Source organism: Salvia splendens, chromosome 17 (genome assembly GCF_004379255.2).
Source record: "Salvia splendens isolate huo1 chromosome 17, SspV2, whole genome shotgun sequence".
Taxonomy (NCBI): domain Eukaryota; kingdom Viridiplantae; phylum Streptophyta; class Magnoliopsida; order Lamiales; family Lamiaceae; genus Salvia; species Salvia splendens.
Window position 1 is genome coordinate 4045047 of NC_056048.1, and position 20990 is coordinate 4066036.

At 36.8% G+C, this 20990-nt stretch overlaps 3 protein-coding genes across 3 annotated transcripts; all 3 read left to right on the top strand.

Annotated features, from left to right (window-relative positions):
• Positions 1-1243: 1243 nt before the first annotated feature.
• Positions 1244-3176, top strand: LOC121774018 (chromatin remodeling protein EBS-like). Its single transcript, XM_042170934.1, has 5 exons — positions 1244-1449; positions 1748-2090; positions 2331-2399; positions 2486-2600; positions 2955-3176. Exons 1-5 carry the CDS (start codon positions 1377-1379, stop codon positions 2979-2981), a joined length of 627 nt encoding a protein of 208 aa, XP_042026868.1. The 5' UTR covers positions 1244-1376; the 3' UTR covers positions 2982-3176.
• A 1624-nt stretch (positions 3177-4800) lies between these two features.
• Positions 4801-10074, top strand: LOC121775481 (subtilisin-like protease SBT2.4). Its single transcript, XM_042172560.1, has 9 exons — positions 4801-4964; positions 6579-7118; positions 7189-7284; positions 7765-7834; positions 7932-8214; positions 8378-8718; positions 8782-9049; positions 9258-9530; positions 9596-10074. Exons 1-9 carry the CDS (start codon positions 4801-4803, stop codon positions 10003-10005), a joined length of 2445 nt encoding a protein of 814 aa, XP_042028494.1. The 3' UTR covers positions 10006-10074.
• A 3727-nt stretch (positions 10075-13801) lies between these two features.
• On the top strand, positions 13802-20990 carry LOC121775415 (calcium permeable stress-gated cation channel 1-like). Its single transcript, XM_042172497.1, has 12 exons — positions 13802-14153; positions 14776-15118; positions 15355-15516; positions 16142-16277; positions 16584-16685; positions 17221-17340; positions 17465-17545; positions 17900-18240; positions 19138-19383; positions 19686-20010; positions 20094-20327; positions 20405-20990. Exons 2-12 carry the CDS (start codon positions 14805-14807, stop codon positions 20666-20668), a joined length of 2325 nt encoding a protein of 774 aa, XP_042028431.1. The 5' UTR covers positions 13802-14153; positions 14776-14804; the 3' UTR covers positions 20669-20990.

Here is a 20990-nt window from a genome sequence, read left to right on the forward strand (position 1 = left end):
TCCTTGCGGAAGAGCACGGATGTGAGTGTTGTGCTCTTGCCTAAGAGCAGACAGAAAAAGTGGGGTCTGGCCCATATCAATGCTCGTTGACAAGAGCACGGATGTGGATGCTCTTATTAGCTAGTACTCCATTGGTTAATTAAAAAAACTATCAATAGGATCAGTCATGCAAATCAAACAAGTGCAACGATCTGATTAATGCTTATTAAGTTAATTTGAGAAATGATGTTGCTACCTATGTGATACCTATGTGACGATAAAACACAACTTGATAAAACAATTTTCATCCATCAAATAAGCTGAGGGTTCATGGCACTATAGAAGTAGATAATGAACTACTCCCTCCATTCCGCTTTAGGAGTCCCGGTTGATCAATTTCAGGCGTCCCACTTTAGGAGTCCCGGTTGAAATAAACTAATAAAAAATGCCTATAAAGTAAATAAAGTGTTAAAAGTGGGTCTCAACATCCACTACAACATTTATTTATTACACACTCAATTAAAAGTGGGTCCCAACATCCACTCCAATATTTATTTATTACACACTCAAACACTTTCTTAAAACATGTACCCGACTCAACCGGGACGGCTAAACCATGACGGAGGGAGTATTATCTAACTCTTTAAAAATGAGAAAAGAAACATGCCTTGCATCTATATCATCTTGGCGCTTCAAAATCCAGCTTCAGCAATGTAAGATAGTGTACATATTATTGGTGTTGAAAGAGGAATTGACAAGCCACTATTCAATTATAATGCTTTTGAAAACATAAATTTGATGTCCTTAATTACATTAAAAAATATTAATAACCGTTTCTTTAGTGAATGGGTCTCAAATCACAATCACCACATGCGCATATACTAATCCAATTATATATTGGACTAATAGTATTATAGATTATAGTATATCTAGGTTAGTCCAATAAATTAAATAATTGGATTATCATTAACCATTTTTTTCAGTGAATGGGTCTCAAATCACAATTCACAATCACCACACATAGCATTGGTAGGTGTACTAATCCAATTATATATTGGACTAATAGTATTGTAGATTATAGTTAGTCCAATAAATAATTGGATTTGGATGTATTAATCCGAGAGAAATATATGGCAATAAATTGTCGAAACCTTAATCAATTAATGGATTTCACAAAATAATTAAATTTCAATAATTTTATTTCCAACCGATCGAAAGCGTGTTCTAAAATGTATTTCAATTCTAGGGTTCTTTTATCGCAAATTACACCCCAAAAAATCCAGGGTTTTGTAAAACTTCTCTTCCATACAAACCGAATGACAATTAGGTAACGGCTTGTTAATAATATTTAGAGAAATAGAAAGAAATTTATTGCAATATAATCTTCTTTATGTTCGATGGGGAGAACAAAACATGGCAATAGAGATGTTCATTTTTACAACATCAGAGGCACAGACAAAATGGTTCATGGTATGTATCTATATGTATATGTTTCTATTCTAGAGTTGAGTATGTTTATGTATTGTTAATTGATGGATATATGTTCCTAATTTATGTAAATATGCATGTTGTTTGCTGATGGAAGGTGTTTAATTCGGATCATTATTGCAATTTAAATAATTTTATTGGAATTGTAGTGAGAATGATCAATGTTATAATTTCATTGGAATTGTAATGAGAATGATCAATGTTTTGTAGTATAATATTGAAACCTTTTTTCAATCAAGTTATGAAAAGAATTATTGTGCCTTTTGATTGGATTTCGAAGCCGGGGATTGCGTGTTGATGCGGGCGGCCGAGAGCAACACGCCGCCTTATGTGGCGCGCGTGGTGAAGATGGAGGCGGACGGCAGCAACAATTTGATCGTTAGGGTTCGTTGGTATTACAGGCCGGAGGAATCTGTTGGTGGGAGGCTCGAGTTCCATGGTGCCAACGAGCTGTTCTTGTCGGACCACTATGACACTCAGAGTGCTAACACCATCGAAGCCAAATGCACGGTCCACACCTTTGAGGATTACACCAAACTCGAGGATGCTACCGCTGAGGATTACTATTGTCGATTCCAATACAGAGCCGCCTCCGGACTTGTCTTGCAAAATACGGTCGCATTGTGAGTATTCTTTACAAAATACGATAAGAACACACATTTTATATCAAATTACTTTCTCATTCATTTATTAGTTTAATGGTCGTTTGATAGGGAAGATGAGATAAGACAGAGTATGATAAGAACGCACGTTTTATGTCAAATAACTCTCTTATCCTGAATTTTGTTATCCACCCTAACAAACGGACTTTATAGGCTAATAATCCCATGACCTAATCTCATCATGATGTGTTCAATTGAAAGGTATTGCAAATGTGAGATGCCATATAATCCAGATGCTTTGATGATACAATGTGAGGAGTGTGAGGATTGGTAAGTGGATTTCCAAATATGTGATTATGTTGATTAAGCCTAGTTATGGTAGAGATTAGTGGCTAATGGATGGGATAAGGGTGCAGGTTTCACCCGGGGTGTATAAATCGGACGATAGAGCAGGTGAAGCTGTTGGATCGCTTTGTCTGCTCCGAACACACGCTGAAGAAGCCTCCTGACGCTGCAGTGGCGAACCGCGAGGTCTGATTACTTTGTTTGATTTGCTGCAACATATTCTGCTGCCTTATTTTCTTATGAGCTTAAGAGAATAGTGAAAATTGAAAATGTATAGTTTAGTTAGCTACTTGTCTAGGGTTTGGACTAATCACATTGGGGATTAGTGATTATTGGTGACAATGTCTAGCTTTTTTTCCCCCTAAATTGGTAATATCATAAGTGAGACATGGTTGCCTTTTGTTGAATTAGTTTCTTTTGTTTCTTCTATCATAAAATTTCCAAATGTGCAAAAGCCTATATCTTAGTTATTACATTGATTTTGGTTGTTTCTTTTCTTTCTGCATTCAACATCTAAATCATTTAATTTCTATGGTGCAGGCAAGGCCCAAACGGCAGAAAAAGTAAATCGTGCAATATTTCCCCTTTTTTAATTGATAAATGAACAGAAATTTAAAGTTCGCGTGTCATGGTGACGATACTTGCTTCTTGCAACGTAGGAGAGGCCACTTTTTTTCTTCTTTTATTTTCTTTATCTTTTCCTAATTTTATACTATTACTATTGAAACTAGTTTCTGGATTACATTCTGATTATATTGAAGAAATTAGCATAGGGGAGCAGATGTATATACATTGTCTGAATTGTCTTTGAGAATATACAAATCGGATTGTGATATATGAATAACTCAATCTGAATGCAAAACACAAAATCAAAACACATTGGTCATTTTTAAACTACACGAATGTCATTTTTGGTCAATATTTAGTTCATTTTAGAAAGGATAACCTAAAACGACTTAAAAATGATCTCTGCAATTTTAAAATTTAGATTTTCTAAAATAAACTACAAACGATCTAAAAATAACATCTATGTTATCTAAAAATGAGAGTTCTGCGTTTTGCAATAAGATATGGTTCCATTGAAGAATTCATTTTTCACCAAAAGCATTTAGACTCGCATAAGAGCATCTCCAATAGCACTGGACGTCAAATAGCCATCAAATAGCCTTCACACTGCCACATCATCAGCACTACAATTCTCCTGCCACATCAGCTTGCCACATCAACTGGACATCAAATAGCCCTCACATAGCCTTCACACTACCTATCCACATCACTAATAACAATTATATAATTTAATTTACACTCGTATCAACATACGGAATTTAATTTACGAGACAAATACGGAAAATTCGAATAATAATATTAAAATTTAAAAAGTACATTAATTTAAAAAAAAGTACAATAATTAAACAAATTACATTTAAAAAATTACATAAATTTGCATAAAAACTAACGCCTTGCAATCCTCCGCGCCCACAACTCTTCAACTAAATCCTTTTGCAGTCGAATATGAGCCTCCGTCTGACGCATGTCGGCATGTGCTTGGAGGAGGGCTTCTTCATCGTGCGGTACCCCACCTCGTACGTTGGCGGTGGTGACGCCGTGGCTTGGACCTGCTTCATTATCGTCGGTGGCCCAATCAGTCAGTTGTACACCTTCATCTTCGACGATCATGTTGTGCATGATAATACAGGCGTACATTATATGCAGACTACCACCGGCATTACTCATTTCTTAAATTGATTTTGAACAGAAAGTAAGGTAGAGAGAATACTCGTTAAAACAAGTGGTGCGAATGAAAATGAGGTTCTACGCGCGTATATATAGTGTTTTCGAAAAACAAAAAAAAATTTAAATCCGACGCCGGTTTGGCGCCGATCCGGGACGCACAATGGCGCCCGTGAGGATCGGCGTCGGAACCGGCGTCAGCGCGGGAATCGGCATGGCGACGCCGATTTTGACGCCGATTTCGCCCACGCCGGTTCCAATGGTTCGGCGTCAAACCGGCGTGGGCGAAAAATCGGCGTGGCGGTGGTGACGCCGGTTATTGTGGATGCTCTAAGAAAAGGGTATAAAGTGACAAATGAGTTGTGATTCGAGAATTCAACCGATTTCTACACTATGATGCATGGATTTTGTTATACTAACTCGCTTGTATTGCGTGACCAAACACACCCTTAATTTTCAAAATTCAACAAAGTAAACATTATCTCCACTAAATTTTGGCTTTTTCCCTCACAACCAATCTTTATTCACGTTGATGATGTGTGTTTAAACTTTAAACCGTTTAAATTCGTTAATGACAGCATTTGCTCATCACCAAATTAAATAAACACAACATCAATATAACATACCCTCAAAATTCATGTTAAGTTTAAACAAGATGGTGAATACAAAATTAGTTCCGATTTTGATTCTCTTTGCTGTTTGCATCGTTTCTTCCATTGCTGAAGATCGAGACATATATCTAGTTTTACTCGAAGGAGAGCCCGTTGCCTTCCATCAAAACACACATCATAAACAAGCAAAGAAGCCTCGCCTCAACAGGTAACTACTTACTAATCGTTCTTGTCGTCATCTAATGATATGAAGCGGAAATAGCAAGCTAGATTCATTAATTGATACTGTGTGTTAAACATGTTAACAATAACAGTTAGAAAACTTACTCGTTGTGTTATTTGTTCTTAGCATTTGATTGAATCATTAGGTGAATGTGAATCCACTAATCCACATGTATGTCATCCGATGCAAGAACAATTTTCTTCAATCACATAAAGTTAGAAAATCTATGAACAGGGCTGGGAATCGGTTCGGTTCGGTTCTAACCGAACCGAAAGCGGTTCGGTTCTAACCGAACCGAAAGGTCGGTTAACCGTTCGGTTCGGTTAGGAACCGATTTTACACGATCGGTTCTAACCGATAGGAACCGAATTGGGAAAAAAACAAGTTGTTGCCGGGATTCGATCCCTAGTCAATGTGTGAGAAAAATGGCCAGCCTACCACTTGTTCTACAATGCACTTTGTTTTTCTTATGTTTATAGAAATAATTATGTTTATATTTCGTATTATAAATTAAAAAAATAAAAACAACCTATTATAATAAGCTACAATGTCGCCGCTGGGAGGATGAGAGCCGTCGCTGCTGGCCGGGCTTGCTGCTGGGAGGAAGGTGAACTGGTCGCTGGTGCTGGGAAGAAGAAGGAGAACCCGCCGCTGGGAAGGGAAGGAGTCGCCGCCGCTGCTGGGAAGGAGTCTCCGGCCGGTGGGGAGGAGTCGCCGGGCGCTGGGAAGAAGGAGAGTGGCAGAATGCGGCGGTGTGGGAGTCTCTAGATTCAGCGGCGTGTGTAGGGCTGGGAAGTGGGAAATAATGTTTTGAATAGGGAAATAATAAAAGAATTTTTGAGGGAAAATAAATAATAGGAATTGGGGAATTTTAATTTCGGTTCCCTCGGTTCTTTCGGGTATAACCGATCGGTTATCGGTTAACCGATAACCCATCGTGGCTTCAAACGGGAACCGAAACCGAACTGATAACCGAATTTTATCGGTTATCAGTTAACCGAGAACCGAATTTTTCGGTTCGGTTATCGGTTAACCGATTACCGAATTCCCGGCCCTATCTATGATTGTTCATCCGTATTATATGTTACTAGTAGCCATATTAGCCATATGTATGTCAATCAGATGAGGGAACAATTTTTGGTGCAAAATTCAATCACATAAAGTTAGAAAATATCTAATTGAACTTACATACTTTATCCGTCCCCTAAAAATATAGACATTGGATGGGGAAGGTACATGTTTAATGTGAAATCGGTAAAGTATGAGAGAAAAATAGAAAAGTAGTGTTATTGGAAGTGAGATCCACATTATTATTAATGTAATGTGTGGTGAAAATATTTTCATGAATAGAAAGTGTACTAATTTGGGGTGACAGAGCAAAATGACAAAAAAAAACGATACAGTACTTTTTTGGGGACGCACAAAAATGACGAAAATGAACTAATTTTTGTCATTTTTAGTGCGAAATTGATAAAGTATGAGAGAGAAAAAAAAATTCATTAGAGTATTATTAATGGAGAATGAACACTCCGTAATTATAAGAGAAAAACTTACCAAATAATGAATGAAACTAATTTTGTCACGTTTCAATTTTTACAGTAAAGCATCGAAGGCTCATGCAAAATTCTTGGTAGAGTCCCACGACCAATTCCTGCAGAGCAAACTGGAAGCAGGAAGCTACAGCAAGCTCTACAGCTACAAACACATCGTCAACGGCTTCGCCCTCCACACGACTCCTTCGCAAGCCGAGAAGTTCAAAGGCGCCCATGGAGTGAGGCTGGTGGAGAAGGACAAGGGAGCCAAGCTCATGACAACCTACACCCCAGATTTTCTAGGGTTAGAAACGGTTTGGAGCCAGCAAGGAGGAGAGAGAAACGCAGGAGATGGGATTGTGATAGGGTTTGTAGACTCAGGCATAAACCCTATCCACCCTAGCTTTGCCTATGACCCATTGAATCCATGGAGCAGCAATGGCACTAGGTTTTCTGGATCGTGTGAGGGAGGGCCTCTGTTTCCGATGAGTTCTTGCAATGGGAAGATCGTTTCTGCGAGGTTTTACGCGTCGGGGGCTCGGGCTGCTGCCACGCTGAATCCCGCCGTTGATCTTATGTCGCCTTATGATGCGGTTGGCCATGGCAGGTATGTGTGTGTCTGTGTGATGAGGTTGATGGAGGAAGGAAATGATGGTGGTTTGTGTCATTGTGTGCAGTCATGTGGCTTCGACTGCTGCGGGGAATCATGGAGTTCCGGTGGTGGTGGATGGATTCTTCTACGGTCGGGCTTCAGGAATGGCGCCGCGTGCCAGGTTCGACGAAATTCCATTTCATAATATGATATATTGATAAAATATACTATCTCCGTTCATGAAAAATAGTTATTTTTTTAATATTTTGTTCGCCCACCAAAAGTAGTTTCTATTTATAGTAGTAGTACAAGTTTTCTCATTTTTCAACTAACAACCATTCGATCACATTTTATATCAATCTCTTTCTTCTTTTACTTCTTTTGCATTAAAACTCGTGTCCTTCACAACCAAGGCTATTTTTGCTGAACGTAGGCATGGAGTATCACTTACCCGAAGATGTCTAGCAATATTAATAATATTAGGTTGATTATGATTTCATTACTTGATCAAATTATTTAAGAATTGAAGTAGTTAAGTTACTATGTACTACAATTAATCACTGATTATAAATTTCAAGTAATAGTGTGTAATGGCTGCTAATAAATTTATAATAGTGCAAGTGCAATAGCTGCTGCTTATTTCTTGTGTCGAACACAACAGGATAGCCACGTATAAGGCCATTTATCCTACAGTGGGAACATTAGCAGATGTACTTGCTGCTATTGATCAGGTGACAATACTATTTTTTTACCATCTACAAATACATTTTCCTCAAAAAATTGAACTTTTTTTCTTTTCTGAAATGGTCAAGTTGAGATGAGATGCAGGCAGTGTTGGATGGAGTAGATGTCCTATCACTCTCAATCGGACCCGACGGGCCACCAGACGACAGAGTTACGTTCCTAGGCGCATTCGACATATTCATGCTATCAGCACGTAAGGCCGGGGTTTTTGTGGCTCAGGCTGTCGGCAACCAAGGCCCTGCTCCTTACTCCGTCGTCTCCTACAGCCCTTGGTCCTTTGGCGTGGCCGCCTCCAACACAGACAGAAGTTACCCCGGCACTCTCATCCTCGGAAACGGTCAAAAAATCAGTGGCATCGGATTGTCAGGTAAAAGCACATGTTAGACGTACTTAGGAAAGATAAATAAACAAAACATGATATATAAGACATTTTAGATTATTTTTTTGTCATATAACTCCAAGACAGATGAATTATCTATCTTACCAAACTGACCTTCAATTATTAAGGTAAAAATATGCTATGTGATCAGGTGCTAGCTTTGGATATGGATTGCTTCAATATAGGCTGGTGCTGGCCAAAGATGCGGTCAGGGCTAACGGCGCATTTCCTATGACTCCACAGTATACGGAAGAGTGTCAATACCCGGAGGCATTGGATCCTATTGTGGTCTTAGGGAGTGTGGTTATCTGCACATTTTCATCTGGTTTCTACAACGGAACGTCTAACCTCACGGCCGTTATAGCGACTGCAAGGTCTCTCGGGTTCATGGGATTCGTGCTGGTTGCCAACCCGAGCTATGGTGACTTCATAGCAGAGCCTATCCCTTTCTCTGTTCCTGGGATCATGATCCCTAAAGCTAGTGAGGCACAGGTATGTATAGTGTATACTAACATAAAAACACGAATCGAAATGATGTTTCTTTGTGTGTCGTAGATCGTATCTCAATATTACGAACAACAAACGACCAGAGATGGACAAGGGAAGGCAATAAGATACAATGGCAGGGCAAGTATAAGTGAGGGTAGAAATGCTTCTTACACAGAGAGAGCGCCCGTTGTAAGCCGTTTCTCTTCCAGGGGACCTGATTACACTGACCAGAAAAGGAGTCCGGCTGATGTGCTTAAGCCCGATATTTTAGCCCCGGGCCACCAAATTTGGGCTGCCTGGAGCCCCATGAGTATTATGAACCCCATCCTATCTGGTAGTTATTGTTGTTTTCTTTTTATCAGTTTTTTTGAACTGTCGGTATTGTCTGCTTTGGGCCAAACTCGCACAGATTTGTTTTTTCGCCTCAAACTAATTGGAGTTAGACAACATTTTTATATTATTTCCAACTTCTATAATTTAGGATGAGTTTGCAACCCAACAGTTTTGTCAGCAATTTTGAAGCGCGTTCGAATTCGTTTCAGGTGACAATTTCGCGCTGATATCTGGAACGAGCATGGCGACTCCACACATAGCAGGCATAGCAGCACTCATCAAGCAAAACCACCCTTCGTGGACTCCATCGATGATCGCCTCAGCCATGTCCACCACGGCCACCAAGCATGACAACCGCGGTGATCCCATAATGGCAGAAGGCTTTGCTGCCAACACGGTGTACCCTGCTGCACCGTTTGGGTTTGGGTCCGGCCTCGTTGATCCTGCTCGCGCCCTAGACCCTGGACTTGTGTTTGCTGCCGGTATCTTTCTTACACCGCAACATTGTTTCTCAGCTTCAACATTCTGACTATATATCTTGAAACAGGATATGAAGACTACCTCACTTTTCTGTGCTCTCTTCCGAATGCTGATCCGGAGAAAGTCAGAATTGCGACTGGAGGGACGTGTCCCGGCTCTTCCAGCAACCCGTCCGACCTGAACCAGCCTTCGTTGACTATAACCGCGCTTTCTGGGGCACGAGTAACACGCAGGGTAGTGAAGAATGTGGCGAGCAAGCCAGAAACGTACGTGTGCGCAGTGGTGCCACCGAAGGGAGTGACAGTGAGTGTGGATCCACCGTGGTTCAGCATAGCTCCTGAGGCAACACAAGTGTTGGAAATCAGACTTGCGGTGACGCAGGCTCTCGATGATTTCACCTTTGGCGAAATTGTTATGACGGGGAGCCTGAATCATATTGTACGGATGCCATTGTCGATCTTGCCCGTTTCGGTCTAAGACAGTTAGACCGAAACGCGCTTCTCCGTCATAGTATGGAGCCAGGTAATTAAACAGTGGCAAAATTCACAACTGAATTGAAATATGGAATTATAGGGAGAGATGGACAGATGGTGTATAAACCAACCTGCTATACATGGAATGGCAGTATCAACAATTATAGTAACTGTTTCTTAGAATAAAATAAATCTTACAGAAATGAACACTTTACTTTTTATGAATTTTATTTTGTAAAATTAAAAGTTAAACATGCAAGGTGTAACAATAACATACTGGCATTGCTTCTGCAACATTTTCATTAAAGTCTTCAAATTTATGCATGTGAAATAATTGTGGAAGGATTACAAATGCATTTCAAATTAATTCTGTCACCCACATTAGAAGTTTACAACACCTAAAATTGTGATGTTGAGTTGAATCTCAAGTAGTATAGTATTTTATTTTGTTAACGATGAATTAAATATACATTCTCTCTTACTGTAGGACTTGGTTTTACGTAAGCCCAACATTATCAATAAGGAAACCCTAAAATAACCACCCATTTTCCCCATCATTTGATATACTACGTTTTAGTATCCATCAATACGAAGAGATGCATAAAATAATATTTTCATTTTCATAAATATAATTAATTATTTTGCATGCTATTTTTCATAAAAATATTGCTATAAAATAATTATATAAATTCACAATATAAAGTAGTAATTCTAGATAGAATTTCAGTAAGACCCTTTCTTTAATCAAATTACAAAAGTTGTGGGAATAGTTGTAGATATCACCCGGCCCAACAATGCTTGCCACATCTAAGAGATAACATCATTAATTAATTATGACCATACATTTTAGTTCAACACTATTTGTCTTTTATTATAAGTATGAAAATAAAATTTATTTTATTTAAAGCACGCTCAAAGCCAAATTCTTCTGATTAGACACGGCAAGCAGCCCATGCTGTTCCTTTTTTTTGACCTCATACTTAAGTAGTGTGCAAAATGAGAAAAATTCAATTTAAAATGATTCGTTTGATTTTTTGTTCATTTTTATTAATTAATCAATAGGGAGTAGCTTTTTTTATCATGTTTTCTTTTTTGATTTTATTATGTGAAATATCTAATGCTAAAATCTCATATCCCCAAAAAATATCTTGGTGAAGTTGACCTTTATCATCCGATATTTGCATGGGTATTTTATAATGCTCTTCTTCTATTGTTAATTTAAAATATAAATGTACTAATGGGTAAAAATGAGTCTAAAAGCTCCTGTTGATTTTAATTTATAGGTTCATCTGACGCAGTCTTCCTCCGATTATCGTACTAACTGAAATAAACTAAAAATAATAGGGGATCATCTTGAATGAGACGAATGTAAATATAAACTAACGTTGCTATTTAATTTTTCATACTTTTGTATGTGGACACAATTTTAACATACTACTATTGTTTGCTTACTTTTCTTCTTGTATTGAGCCCAAGGAAAATGTACATACTCCGTGAGAAGACTCATATTATGTGATAGTTAGTAGTATAAGCTATACTAGTCACATTATTTTTAAATAAAAAGTATCTAGGCTAAATTAGTCAATTCGTATATACCAATGCTTTTATCCATGAAGATTTTGTATTCTAATTTTTCATTAGTTGAAAATTTGTATACCATGGAAAAACAAAAGAAGCATGCTTGACAAAAAAAAATACTACTGGCATAGTGGCAAGAATATGGACAGCCAAAAATAGGCATTAATTAATAGGAATAAAGTAGCCTTGACATAAACTATAGAATCTAGATAGGAGTATAATTTTCCACTTCAAATGATGAATAGCTTTATTAAATGCTCTGTCACAAATGGTTGAAACTTATTAATTATCTCATGTAAAATAAGACACACTCAAGTTCATAAATTCCCATTTGATTTCAATGTACTCATTCCCATTTGATTTCAATGTATCCTCAAAAATGATATACTTTCGATCGTGTCCACCATTATTTCCGATAAAATGTAACTATTCAACAAAATAGTATTTAGACATTCATCTAAAAAGAAGTTACTCATACAACTTCGAATTTGAAATCAATTTGAGAAGTAAAAATTCGTACAAAATGTTTGTGACATGATAAACGATGATCATTCCATTGGTCTTTATTCACTGTGATTTGTGAATGTGCATTGAATAAAAAGACAAAAAAAAACTACAAATTGCAACCGCTCCATAAATTTGATCTAATTATATATAAACTGTTAGAAACTTGGAATGATGCAAGCTACTATTTCATAATATGTTGATAATTCATTTGACTATAAAAAATTTGTGATATTTCGTACGCGTGCATAAATTTTTAGGAGTATATTTTATAATATGTTAGTCATTCACAATTTACAACAAAAAAATTGAAACATTAATTGTGTATACACTACAACAAAAAATCAGATAAGGAGATTTTTAAATTATATTAAGGACACTAATTTGTGTGTTTAATTATACCACAAACGCTTTGTGAAGTGTCCTTATTGTTAGTGTTCCAATTAAAATTATGAGATACAAATAGAATCGTCCTAAAAAGCAAAAGATTAAGATAATTTATCCTCAACTTAGGAGCACTTTCTTTTGCATCCTAAATTATGGTTATTTTTTAAAAATTTCAAATGCTAATAATTGCTTCTCAATTTTGTGTCCCTATAAGATATTTTTTTTTGTAATGATAAATCATGGTTGGAGGATTTGGAATATTATTAGAAAATTCTGTAAAACAATTCAAATGAAAATAAAGCAGATGAGAACATTTAAAAGTCTTGGTCCATAATTTCTATGTCAAACTTCATGCAACCATATATTTTTTGTTCAAATTGTAAAATACCATTAATGTCACAATTCTAATCGTATTTTGTCTTGCACACTCTTATAGTACATTTTTACATTTCAATACTTGACTTTACATGACTGTTTTCTTGTTTCATTTTGATTTTTTTTTTAATTTGGGAATTGAAGTATTCATCCAATTAATTTCTTTTGGAAATAAATGCATACGGCAAAAAGCTTTGGATAGCTAGAAAACTTGGTTATATATTTTACTTTAATTTATTTTTACATATTTACAATAAAATTTATATTTTCATTCAATTTAAGCATCATAATACCATATACAATAAAAAAAAACATTGATAGCTAGTAACTTGATTAAGCTCGTTTGGTCCTCCAACATTTTTTAAGTCGCGTGAGTACTTAGTTATAATTATACGATTGGATACATTGTTACTAACTTACTAGGATAAGAAATTAAAATTAAACCACAAGAAAATAAATGTATACTATGTTCTATTCAATTGCGACATTATTTTATTAAGTTACACGTTTACGATCAAAGTTTAGTCTTTAAATATAATAAAAATCATTTTTTTGTGGGTACAACCACTGAGTCCATGGAATAGTTGCTGACCTATCAAATATGACCAAATTATCAATTTCCAAGGATATAATAGTCCCTTTCATTTTCATTAAAGTAATTTCATTATTTAATAGTACTATATAATTTGATATAGTAAAATCTAAAAATCTACATATAATTTCTTAGGTCAACTAATACATTGAATAATATCCCGCGCGTGCCGACACCAATCTTCAATTCTTCACCAACATACCTGTTTGCCACGTCATCAATTCAAACCGCGCCAAATATATATTCACTAAAACAGATAATGCATGTGCGAAAATACAGCCGGTTTTTACTTTATTTTAAAACTTGTTTTAAGTAACGATTCACTCATTAATTGCAACCGAAAACGTAACCATGAATCAGCAACGCAAAACAACAATCGATCGACAGAGAAACGTCGCACTAGCAAACAAATTCCACTCCAAATCTGAAGCATCTCATTGTCGCTGACACTATTCGTTTTTGTGCGGTTTCGACACGCACTCCACGCACATTATATACATCTTTCACACTCTCTCTGCAATTCTGTATCGTGTATGTATAGGTGGTTGTCTTGTTGTTAACTGAAATATCTTCACGGAGGAGATTTGTGCGGAATGTCGTGTGCCTTTTGTTCCACTTCGAAGCAATTCTAGTCACTCTCCGATCCGCAACTCTCAACCTTCTGAGTTGTGATTTGTTTTTCGCTCTGCGCAGCGACCTTATAAATTACCGCGACGGTATGTTTTTCTTCACGTTTAAACAGCTTTTTCTCGTTTGTTTCTAGTGTTTTTTTTTTATTGTTTTCTGATGCATTTTGATTTGACGATTTCGGCTGAAGATGTTGTGTTTATTGGATTCGGTATAGTGATGATTGCGGCTACTGTTTGTTTTTTTTTTCCTTTTCAGTGGAAGTGCAGACATAGTTATGATTTCGGCTGAAGATGTTGTGTTTTTTTTGGATTCGGTATAGTGGTGAGGTTTAGGTATTATGTGAAATTCGGCTACTGTTTGCAATTTTCTTTTTGGTGCAAGTGAAAACTGAGTTATGATGTCGTGGATTCAGGGAATTGCTGTTGGAAGCTATAGGCTATATTTCTTTGTAATATTTGAAAATTATGGTTCATACCTAGGATTGGCATTGGTTTTAAAGTGGTACCGATGAATTTGCAACATATTTGGCATTTTAGGTAGCATTTCCTTGCATTAGTTTTGGTAGAAGTGTGTCTTGAATTGATTTTTGACAATTTTTTTCTCCAATTTTCTAAGTGTGAATGTGTTTGTCTTGTAGAATAGACTGCATTGGTGTGGCAATGATATAGATGGTTTACTTGAAATTGACATGTTCTGGTGTGGAAACAGGAGGTTAGGTATTTCTCTAGAGGCGAGACATGGCGACATTTGGAGATATAGGGGTTGCAGCAGCATTTAACATTATCAGTTCCTTGATATTTCTGATAGCATTTGCCTTCCTAAGGCTTCAGCCATTTAACGATAGAGTGTATTTTCCGAAATGGTACCTCAAGGGGTTGAGAAGCAGTCCCAGTCACTCGGGCTCATTTGTTAATAAATTTGTCAATTTAGACTGGAGATCATACATTAGATTTCTGAATTGGATACCAGATGCACTGAAGATGCCTGAGCCGGAGCTTATTGATCATGCAGGCCTGGATTCAGCTGTATATCTGCGGATATACTTGCTTGGGTATGATTGCATATTAAATTTTCTTGACTTGGTGTTGTATGCTCTACCGTATCATCTGCTAAAAAGTTGCAAAAATAAGGGGACTGTACACTGAAAAATGATTCCATGTATCATATTCAATATGGCAGATATTGTTTTATTGGTACTGAATGCATCTGGATGTTATTAAGAGTCATAAAATATTCTTAATTTGAAGTTCATTGTTGGGTACTGATTCTGGATTTTTGTATATGCAGACTTAAGATCTTTGTTCCAATGACATTGCTTGCTTGGGCCATCATAGTGCCTGTCAACTGGACAAATAAAACCTTGGCACAATTATCTAAAGGAGAGGCTGGGCTAACATATAGTTCAATTGACAAGCTCTCTATTTCAAATGTTCCATTCGGATCACCCAGGTTAGGAGTTTGTTCTAACTATCATCAATTTGTTACTTGCTATTCCAGACTTCCCGACATCAAATTCATTCTCAATGGGATGAACTTGTGGAGGGATGACCTATTTAGAAAAATTACAAATATAGGTGAATTTAGATTTTAGGAGTAGTATGTTCTGTTCCAACTTATTATTTGTTGTATATAGGCTGCTTTTTTATATCTTGGCATGTTTGTTCTAGTGTTACCTTTCTATTGAGACGCAGAAGGCTCAAATCTAGTTGGGGGGGAGATAGGATTCCTCAGAGCATTTTTGTTGTGAGAAGTTTTTTTACTTTGTAACTGGAAAACATTATTTATTTCCTGCTAATATCAGATGATTTTCAGGTCATTGTCTCCAAGTTGAAATTTGAATCCTCTAAATCTAACTAATTCCACTGCAGTTAAGATCCTTTACACATGCATGAGATTTCTTCATGGACATACACATCTCCAGTTTTCAGTCTTCTTGGATGCACCCATGATAATGTTCATGACCAAAATGCCTTATTTATTTTTTGTCATGTCCAGTAGTTAATGGGTAATTTTTGCTTTACATAAAAAGCATCTGTTAAAATAGGAATGACACTTTTTATACGTCTAATCACAGGTTTTGGACTCATGTAGTAATGGTTTATGTCTTTACTTTTTGGACGTGCTATGCGTTGATGAAGGAGTATGAAAAAATTGCTGTAATGCGCTTACACTTTCTTGCTTCAGAAAAGCGCCGTCCTGATCAATTCACGGTAAGAAGCAATATCTTGTTTACTGTCCAAACTCCAAAGGCAGTCTGCTAAACTAACTTTAAACAAGGTTGAAGATTCTACAAAGAAAAGTAGATTCTTGAGCTTATAAGCTCCTAGATTATTTCAAATTAGTATTGAAGTCAACAATTAGCATAAGTTTAGATGTATGGAGGATAAATAAGGCCTTGTTGAAGATAGATGAAGTTAAATGTTCCCATTGTTGGTTTATTTTCTCTACAACCTTCTTTGAAGCTAGCTTTTTTCCCTTCTATTCCAAATCTCAAGAATGGTGAAACTATCATGCAGGTTCTTGTCAGAAATGTGCCTCCAGATCCCGATGAATCCGTGACTGAGTGTGTCGAGCACTTCTTTTTGGTCAATCATCCAAATTACTATCTAACTCATCAGGTTTGTTGCTGCTAAGATTAACTGCAAATTTTGTTTTCAGGTGTATAAATATTTTCTGAATAGGTTAGAATATCTCTGGGGAATTTTTTGTTGTCTACTGTCTTGTTTAATAAGACATGTATCATAAAATTAATTGCCACTGTGGTTCTCTCTCCAATGAATCTGTTGGATTCAGTTGTTTTCTTACAACAGTTTATGCCTGCCAGAAAGCGATTCTCCGTCCATTCGAAAAGAGTTCATTATCTATAGACTCCCTCACCGTCTTCTACAGTAAATTCTAATATATGCTTTTAAGCTATCGTCACTTTCATTTATGAATAACTGTAATTTAAATTACTGGGAGGTTCTTCTATGATTGCTTCAATAAGATGAGTCTTTTAATGTCTCTCCTAGTTAATTTTTTTGTATAAATGTAGGAAATATACTCATTTTTGCGTTGACATAGCTCGGGTTACAGGAGGCAAAGCAAATGACCTCTACATTTCTTTATGTGATCACGCATGCTTCTTAAATCCTGAAGCTGTTTTACTTACAGGTTGTAATCAATGCCAATAAACTTGCACAACTGGTTGAGGAGAAGAAGAAAAAGCAAAACTGGCTTGATTATTACCAATTAAAATACTCAAGGAATCGAGGGAAAAGACCTATGACTAAGGTACTGGTTCTTTGTTCGTTGAGTCATCTCATTTTTGTATCAATTCTTAAGAACTTTATCTTCATTTTGATATAAGATTCTGTCATGAGTTAAGGATTGCTATTTACTTCTTTAAAACTTGCAGACTGGTTTTCTTGGCCTTTGCGGAGATAAAGTGGATGGAATTAATTATCAGACAGCTGAAATAGAGAGACTCACCAAAGAAGTGAGTACATAGAGTTTCACTTAAAATTAACTAGAAATATGTCTTCCTTGCTATATGAGTTTATGACTAATGCATATGAAATGCAACATTATTTTAATTAATTCAGCACTTCGCAATCTCTAATATTGAAAGCTCTAGTTTCCTAAAAATAAGAAAGTAATTATTGCATGTCTAACCTTTATATAGTAGTATAACCTATTTTGAACGATTTAAGAACTGGTTTCTGTAACTTCGTGGATTTACTGAATGTTCTGCTGCTGACTATATAAGTGATCTTGCTTGGCCTTTCTTACTACAAATTGAAGATTATTACACTTACTTTGGTTATAATTTAACCATATTACTCACATGTAGATTGCTGAAGAGCGGAAAAGGGTAAAAACTGATCCGAAGTGTATCATGCCAGCAGCTTTTGTCTCATTCAAAACTAGGTGGGGGGCTGCTGTGTGCGCACAAACTCAGCAGTCAAGAAACCCAACTGTGTGGTTGACTGAGTGGGCTGCAGAACCACGTGATGTATTCTGGGCTAACCTTGCTATTCCTTATGTTTCAATAACTATTAGGAAGCTTATTGCTGCAGTTGCTTTCTTCTTCCTTACGTTCTTCTTCATGATCCCTGTTTCTGCTGTGCAATCTCTTGCAAATATTGAGAGTATTGAGAAGCAGTTACCTTTTCTCACGTCAGTTGTTGAACAGTGAGTAATTCTTCTAAAGTTATTTACGTAATCATAAATTCTTAGTTTTTGTGGTAAGAAGTTCAAGTCCGTTGGGTTCATTTGACTGTGATGAAGTGTACTGCAATCTCGTCATTCTTTTCTGTGATTTATATAATGCTTGAATGTCACATATGTCTTTGAACAGGCTAATCAAAGGTAGGAAGCAGGGATTGATGTTCAGAAGATTAGGTTTAAATAATCACTTAGAATAGTGAGACTTCAGAGGAATTAGAGTTACTTAGTGCACTTCTGATTTTCCTACCTCTCTCCATTTCAGTACTTGACATTCTAGTATGGACTCACAAAAAAGAGACTAAAAATAGTTAGTATTATAAGGGGGTGTTCGGTTTGCAGGATTGTATCCTGGATTAATTTTGTAGTGTGTTTGGTTCATGAGATTCTACCCCACAACTCAATCCTAGATGGATAATCATGGGATAATTAGTCATAGCTAACCCCCTATGACTATAATAATCTCACAACTCAATCCTAGATTGTATCTTGGTATTATTTTATCTTGGAAACCGAACACCACCTAAGGAGACAAGGAGTTTAAGAGAAAGTTATGCTTGCTCTTCTAACTTTAGCCTCAGTAATAGAGGATGGAAAATGAGCATGGATAGCTTCAACACACTGTAACAGTATCGTGATACGAAGTAGTAGTATACTATTTGAATATTTGCGATGATCCTTGTGCTTTGAGCCTTAGCTTCCTTTGGTTCTATGTGAATAATATAGTCTTGTTTTCTTTATCCACAAATCAATTTGGCAATACATATATTTTTTTCAGTACTATTCTTCATCTTATGTAGAGCAATCAATTTGGTGACACATGTTGATTTTCACATTAATATTAATGTGATATTCGTGGCGCAGGCCTTTCATTAAGGCTTTCATCCAAGGTGTTCTACCTGGGCTTGCTTTGAAGATTTTTCTAATAGTGCTACCGACAATATTGATGATGATGGCCAAATTCGAGGGTTTTCTATCAATATCAGCTCTGGAGAGGAGAGCTGCCTTCAGATATTACCTATTCAACTTTGTTAATGTTTTCCTTGTGAGCATAATAGCAGGGAGTGCACTTTCGCAACTTGATACTTTTCTTAAGCAGTCACCAAAACAGTACGTTACCTGAACATCTTGACTTTTTTTCCCTTATAACTTGTGAGTGAAAACAGAAATAATGTGATTCATTTTTTGTTACACATGTGGTCAATTTATCAGTGTGTCAACTGAATTTGGTCATCTTATATGGTGGTTTTTCGTACAAAATTAACAGCATTTCATATAGTCTTCTCTACTTAACAATTGGATTTGGTCATCTCGTGTGGTGTTTTTATGAACCAGCTTTGTATTTTTCTGAGTTATTGTTCTGTCAGTTAGCGGTGTTGCATCTATTTATCTTACGTGATTGTGCAATGCAGAATCCCAGAAACAATTGGTGTTGCAATCCCTATGAAAGCAACTTTCTTTATTACTTATGTAATGGTTGATGGCTGGGCTGGTATTGCTGGGGAGATCTTAAGACTGAAACCACTTATATTCTTCCATTTGAAAAACTTCTTCCTAGTGAAGACTGAAAAGGACCGAGTGGAGGCGATGGATCCAGGAAGCATTGGTTTTAACACCGGTGAACCTCAAATACAATTATATTTCCTTCTAGGTCTTGTCTATGCTGTGGTGACTCCAGTTTTCCTTCCTTTTATACTGGTCTTCTTTGCTCTGGCATACGTGGTATTTCGCCACCAGGTAGAATAATTCCCCTCATCTCTCTTGTTTGAACGATTTTTCAATACAGATACATGACATTGTATTCCCTTTTCTTGGCGCAGATCATAAATGTATACAACCAAGAATACGAAAGTGCTGCAGCATTCTGGCCAGACGTACATGCACGTATCATCTATGCTCTGATATTCTCACAGATAATGCTGATGGGATTAATGGGTACGAAAGGGATATATGAGGCCCCACCAGTCCTTATTGTGCTTCCGGTGTTGACAATCTGTTTTCATCTCTACTGCAAAGGCCGTTATCAACCAGCTTTCGTTCGATATCCTCTACAGGTTTGTAGCATGTTCGACTCTATGGAAGTGTCTCTTAAGTCAGATATTCTTATTTCAGTTTACAATCATTGTTGCAGGAAGCGATGATGAAAGACACACTCGAACGAACAAGGGAACCTAACCTGAACTTGAAAGGCTATCTCCAGCAGGCCTATGTCCACCCCATTTTCAAAAACGAAGAGGACGATGAAGATGAAGGCTTCAACATGAAACTTGATGACAGTGCGACAGTGCCCACAAAAAGACTGCAGTCACGAAAAACTACACCAATTCCCAGCAAATTTAGCGGCGGATCCTCACCAGCGCTGCCTGAACACGATCACGAAGGCTCTTTGTCTTAACTAGCACCAACTGCGAGCTTGGTATAAAGATCTTGTTAATGAGAGAAGTTATAGTTCCGCGAGGGTGTATAAGAACTAACAAGTTACGTCCCACGTTGTTCGAGTTTAACATCAGCAGCAGAAGATTGCAGTAGCAATGAGGTAAACAATGGTATCTTCATGGAGACTTAGTTTGCAATTTGCATGGTTATATTGGTTAATATTTTGTGGGAAAGAGATGTACGCTTTCCTGTTTGATCGTATTCCTGTTTCCTGATTATGTTCACATACTTTCTCTTGTAAATTTTATCAAAGGGTTTATTAAATTGCTATGTTTTACTAA

Coding starts and splice junctions, on each gene's coding strand:
- LOC121774018 (XM_042170934.1), top strand. CDS start 1,377: ATGGGGAGAACAAAACATGGCAATAGAGATGTTCATTTTTACAACATC. Junction 1,450..1,747: donor CACAGACAAAATGGTTCATG/GTATGTATCTAT, acceptor TGGATTTCGAAG/CCGGGGATTGCGTGTTGATG. Junction 2,601..2,954: donor CTGCAGTGGCGAACCGCGAG/GTCTGATTACTT, acceptor TCTATGGTGCAG/GCAAGGCCCAAACGGCAGAA.
- LOC121775481 (XM_042172560.1), top strand. CDS start 4,801: ATGGTGAATACAAAATTAGTTCCGATTTTGATTCTCTTTGCTGTTTGC. Junction 4,965..6,578: donor AAGAAGCCTCGCCTCAACAG/GTAACTACTTAC, acceptor CAATTTTTACAG/TAAAGCATCGAAGGCTCATG. Junction 7,119..7,188: donor GATGCGGTTGGCCATGGCAG/GTATGTGTGTGT, acceptor CATTGTGTGCAG/TCATGTGGCTTCGACTGCTG.
- LOC121775415 (XM_042172497.1), top strand. CDS start 14,805: ATGGCGACATTTGGAGATATAGGGGTTGCAGCAGCATTTAACATTATC. Junction 15,119..15,354: donor CTGCGGATATACTTGCTTGG/GTATGATTGCAT, acceptor TTGTATATGCAG/ACTTAAGATCTTTGTTCCAA. Junction 18,241..19,137: donor CTCACGTCAGTTGTTGAACA/GTGAGTAATTCT, acceptor TTCGTGGCGCAG/GCCTTTCATTAAGGCTTTCA.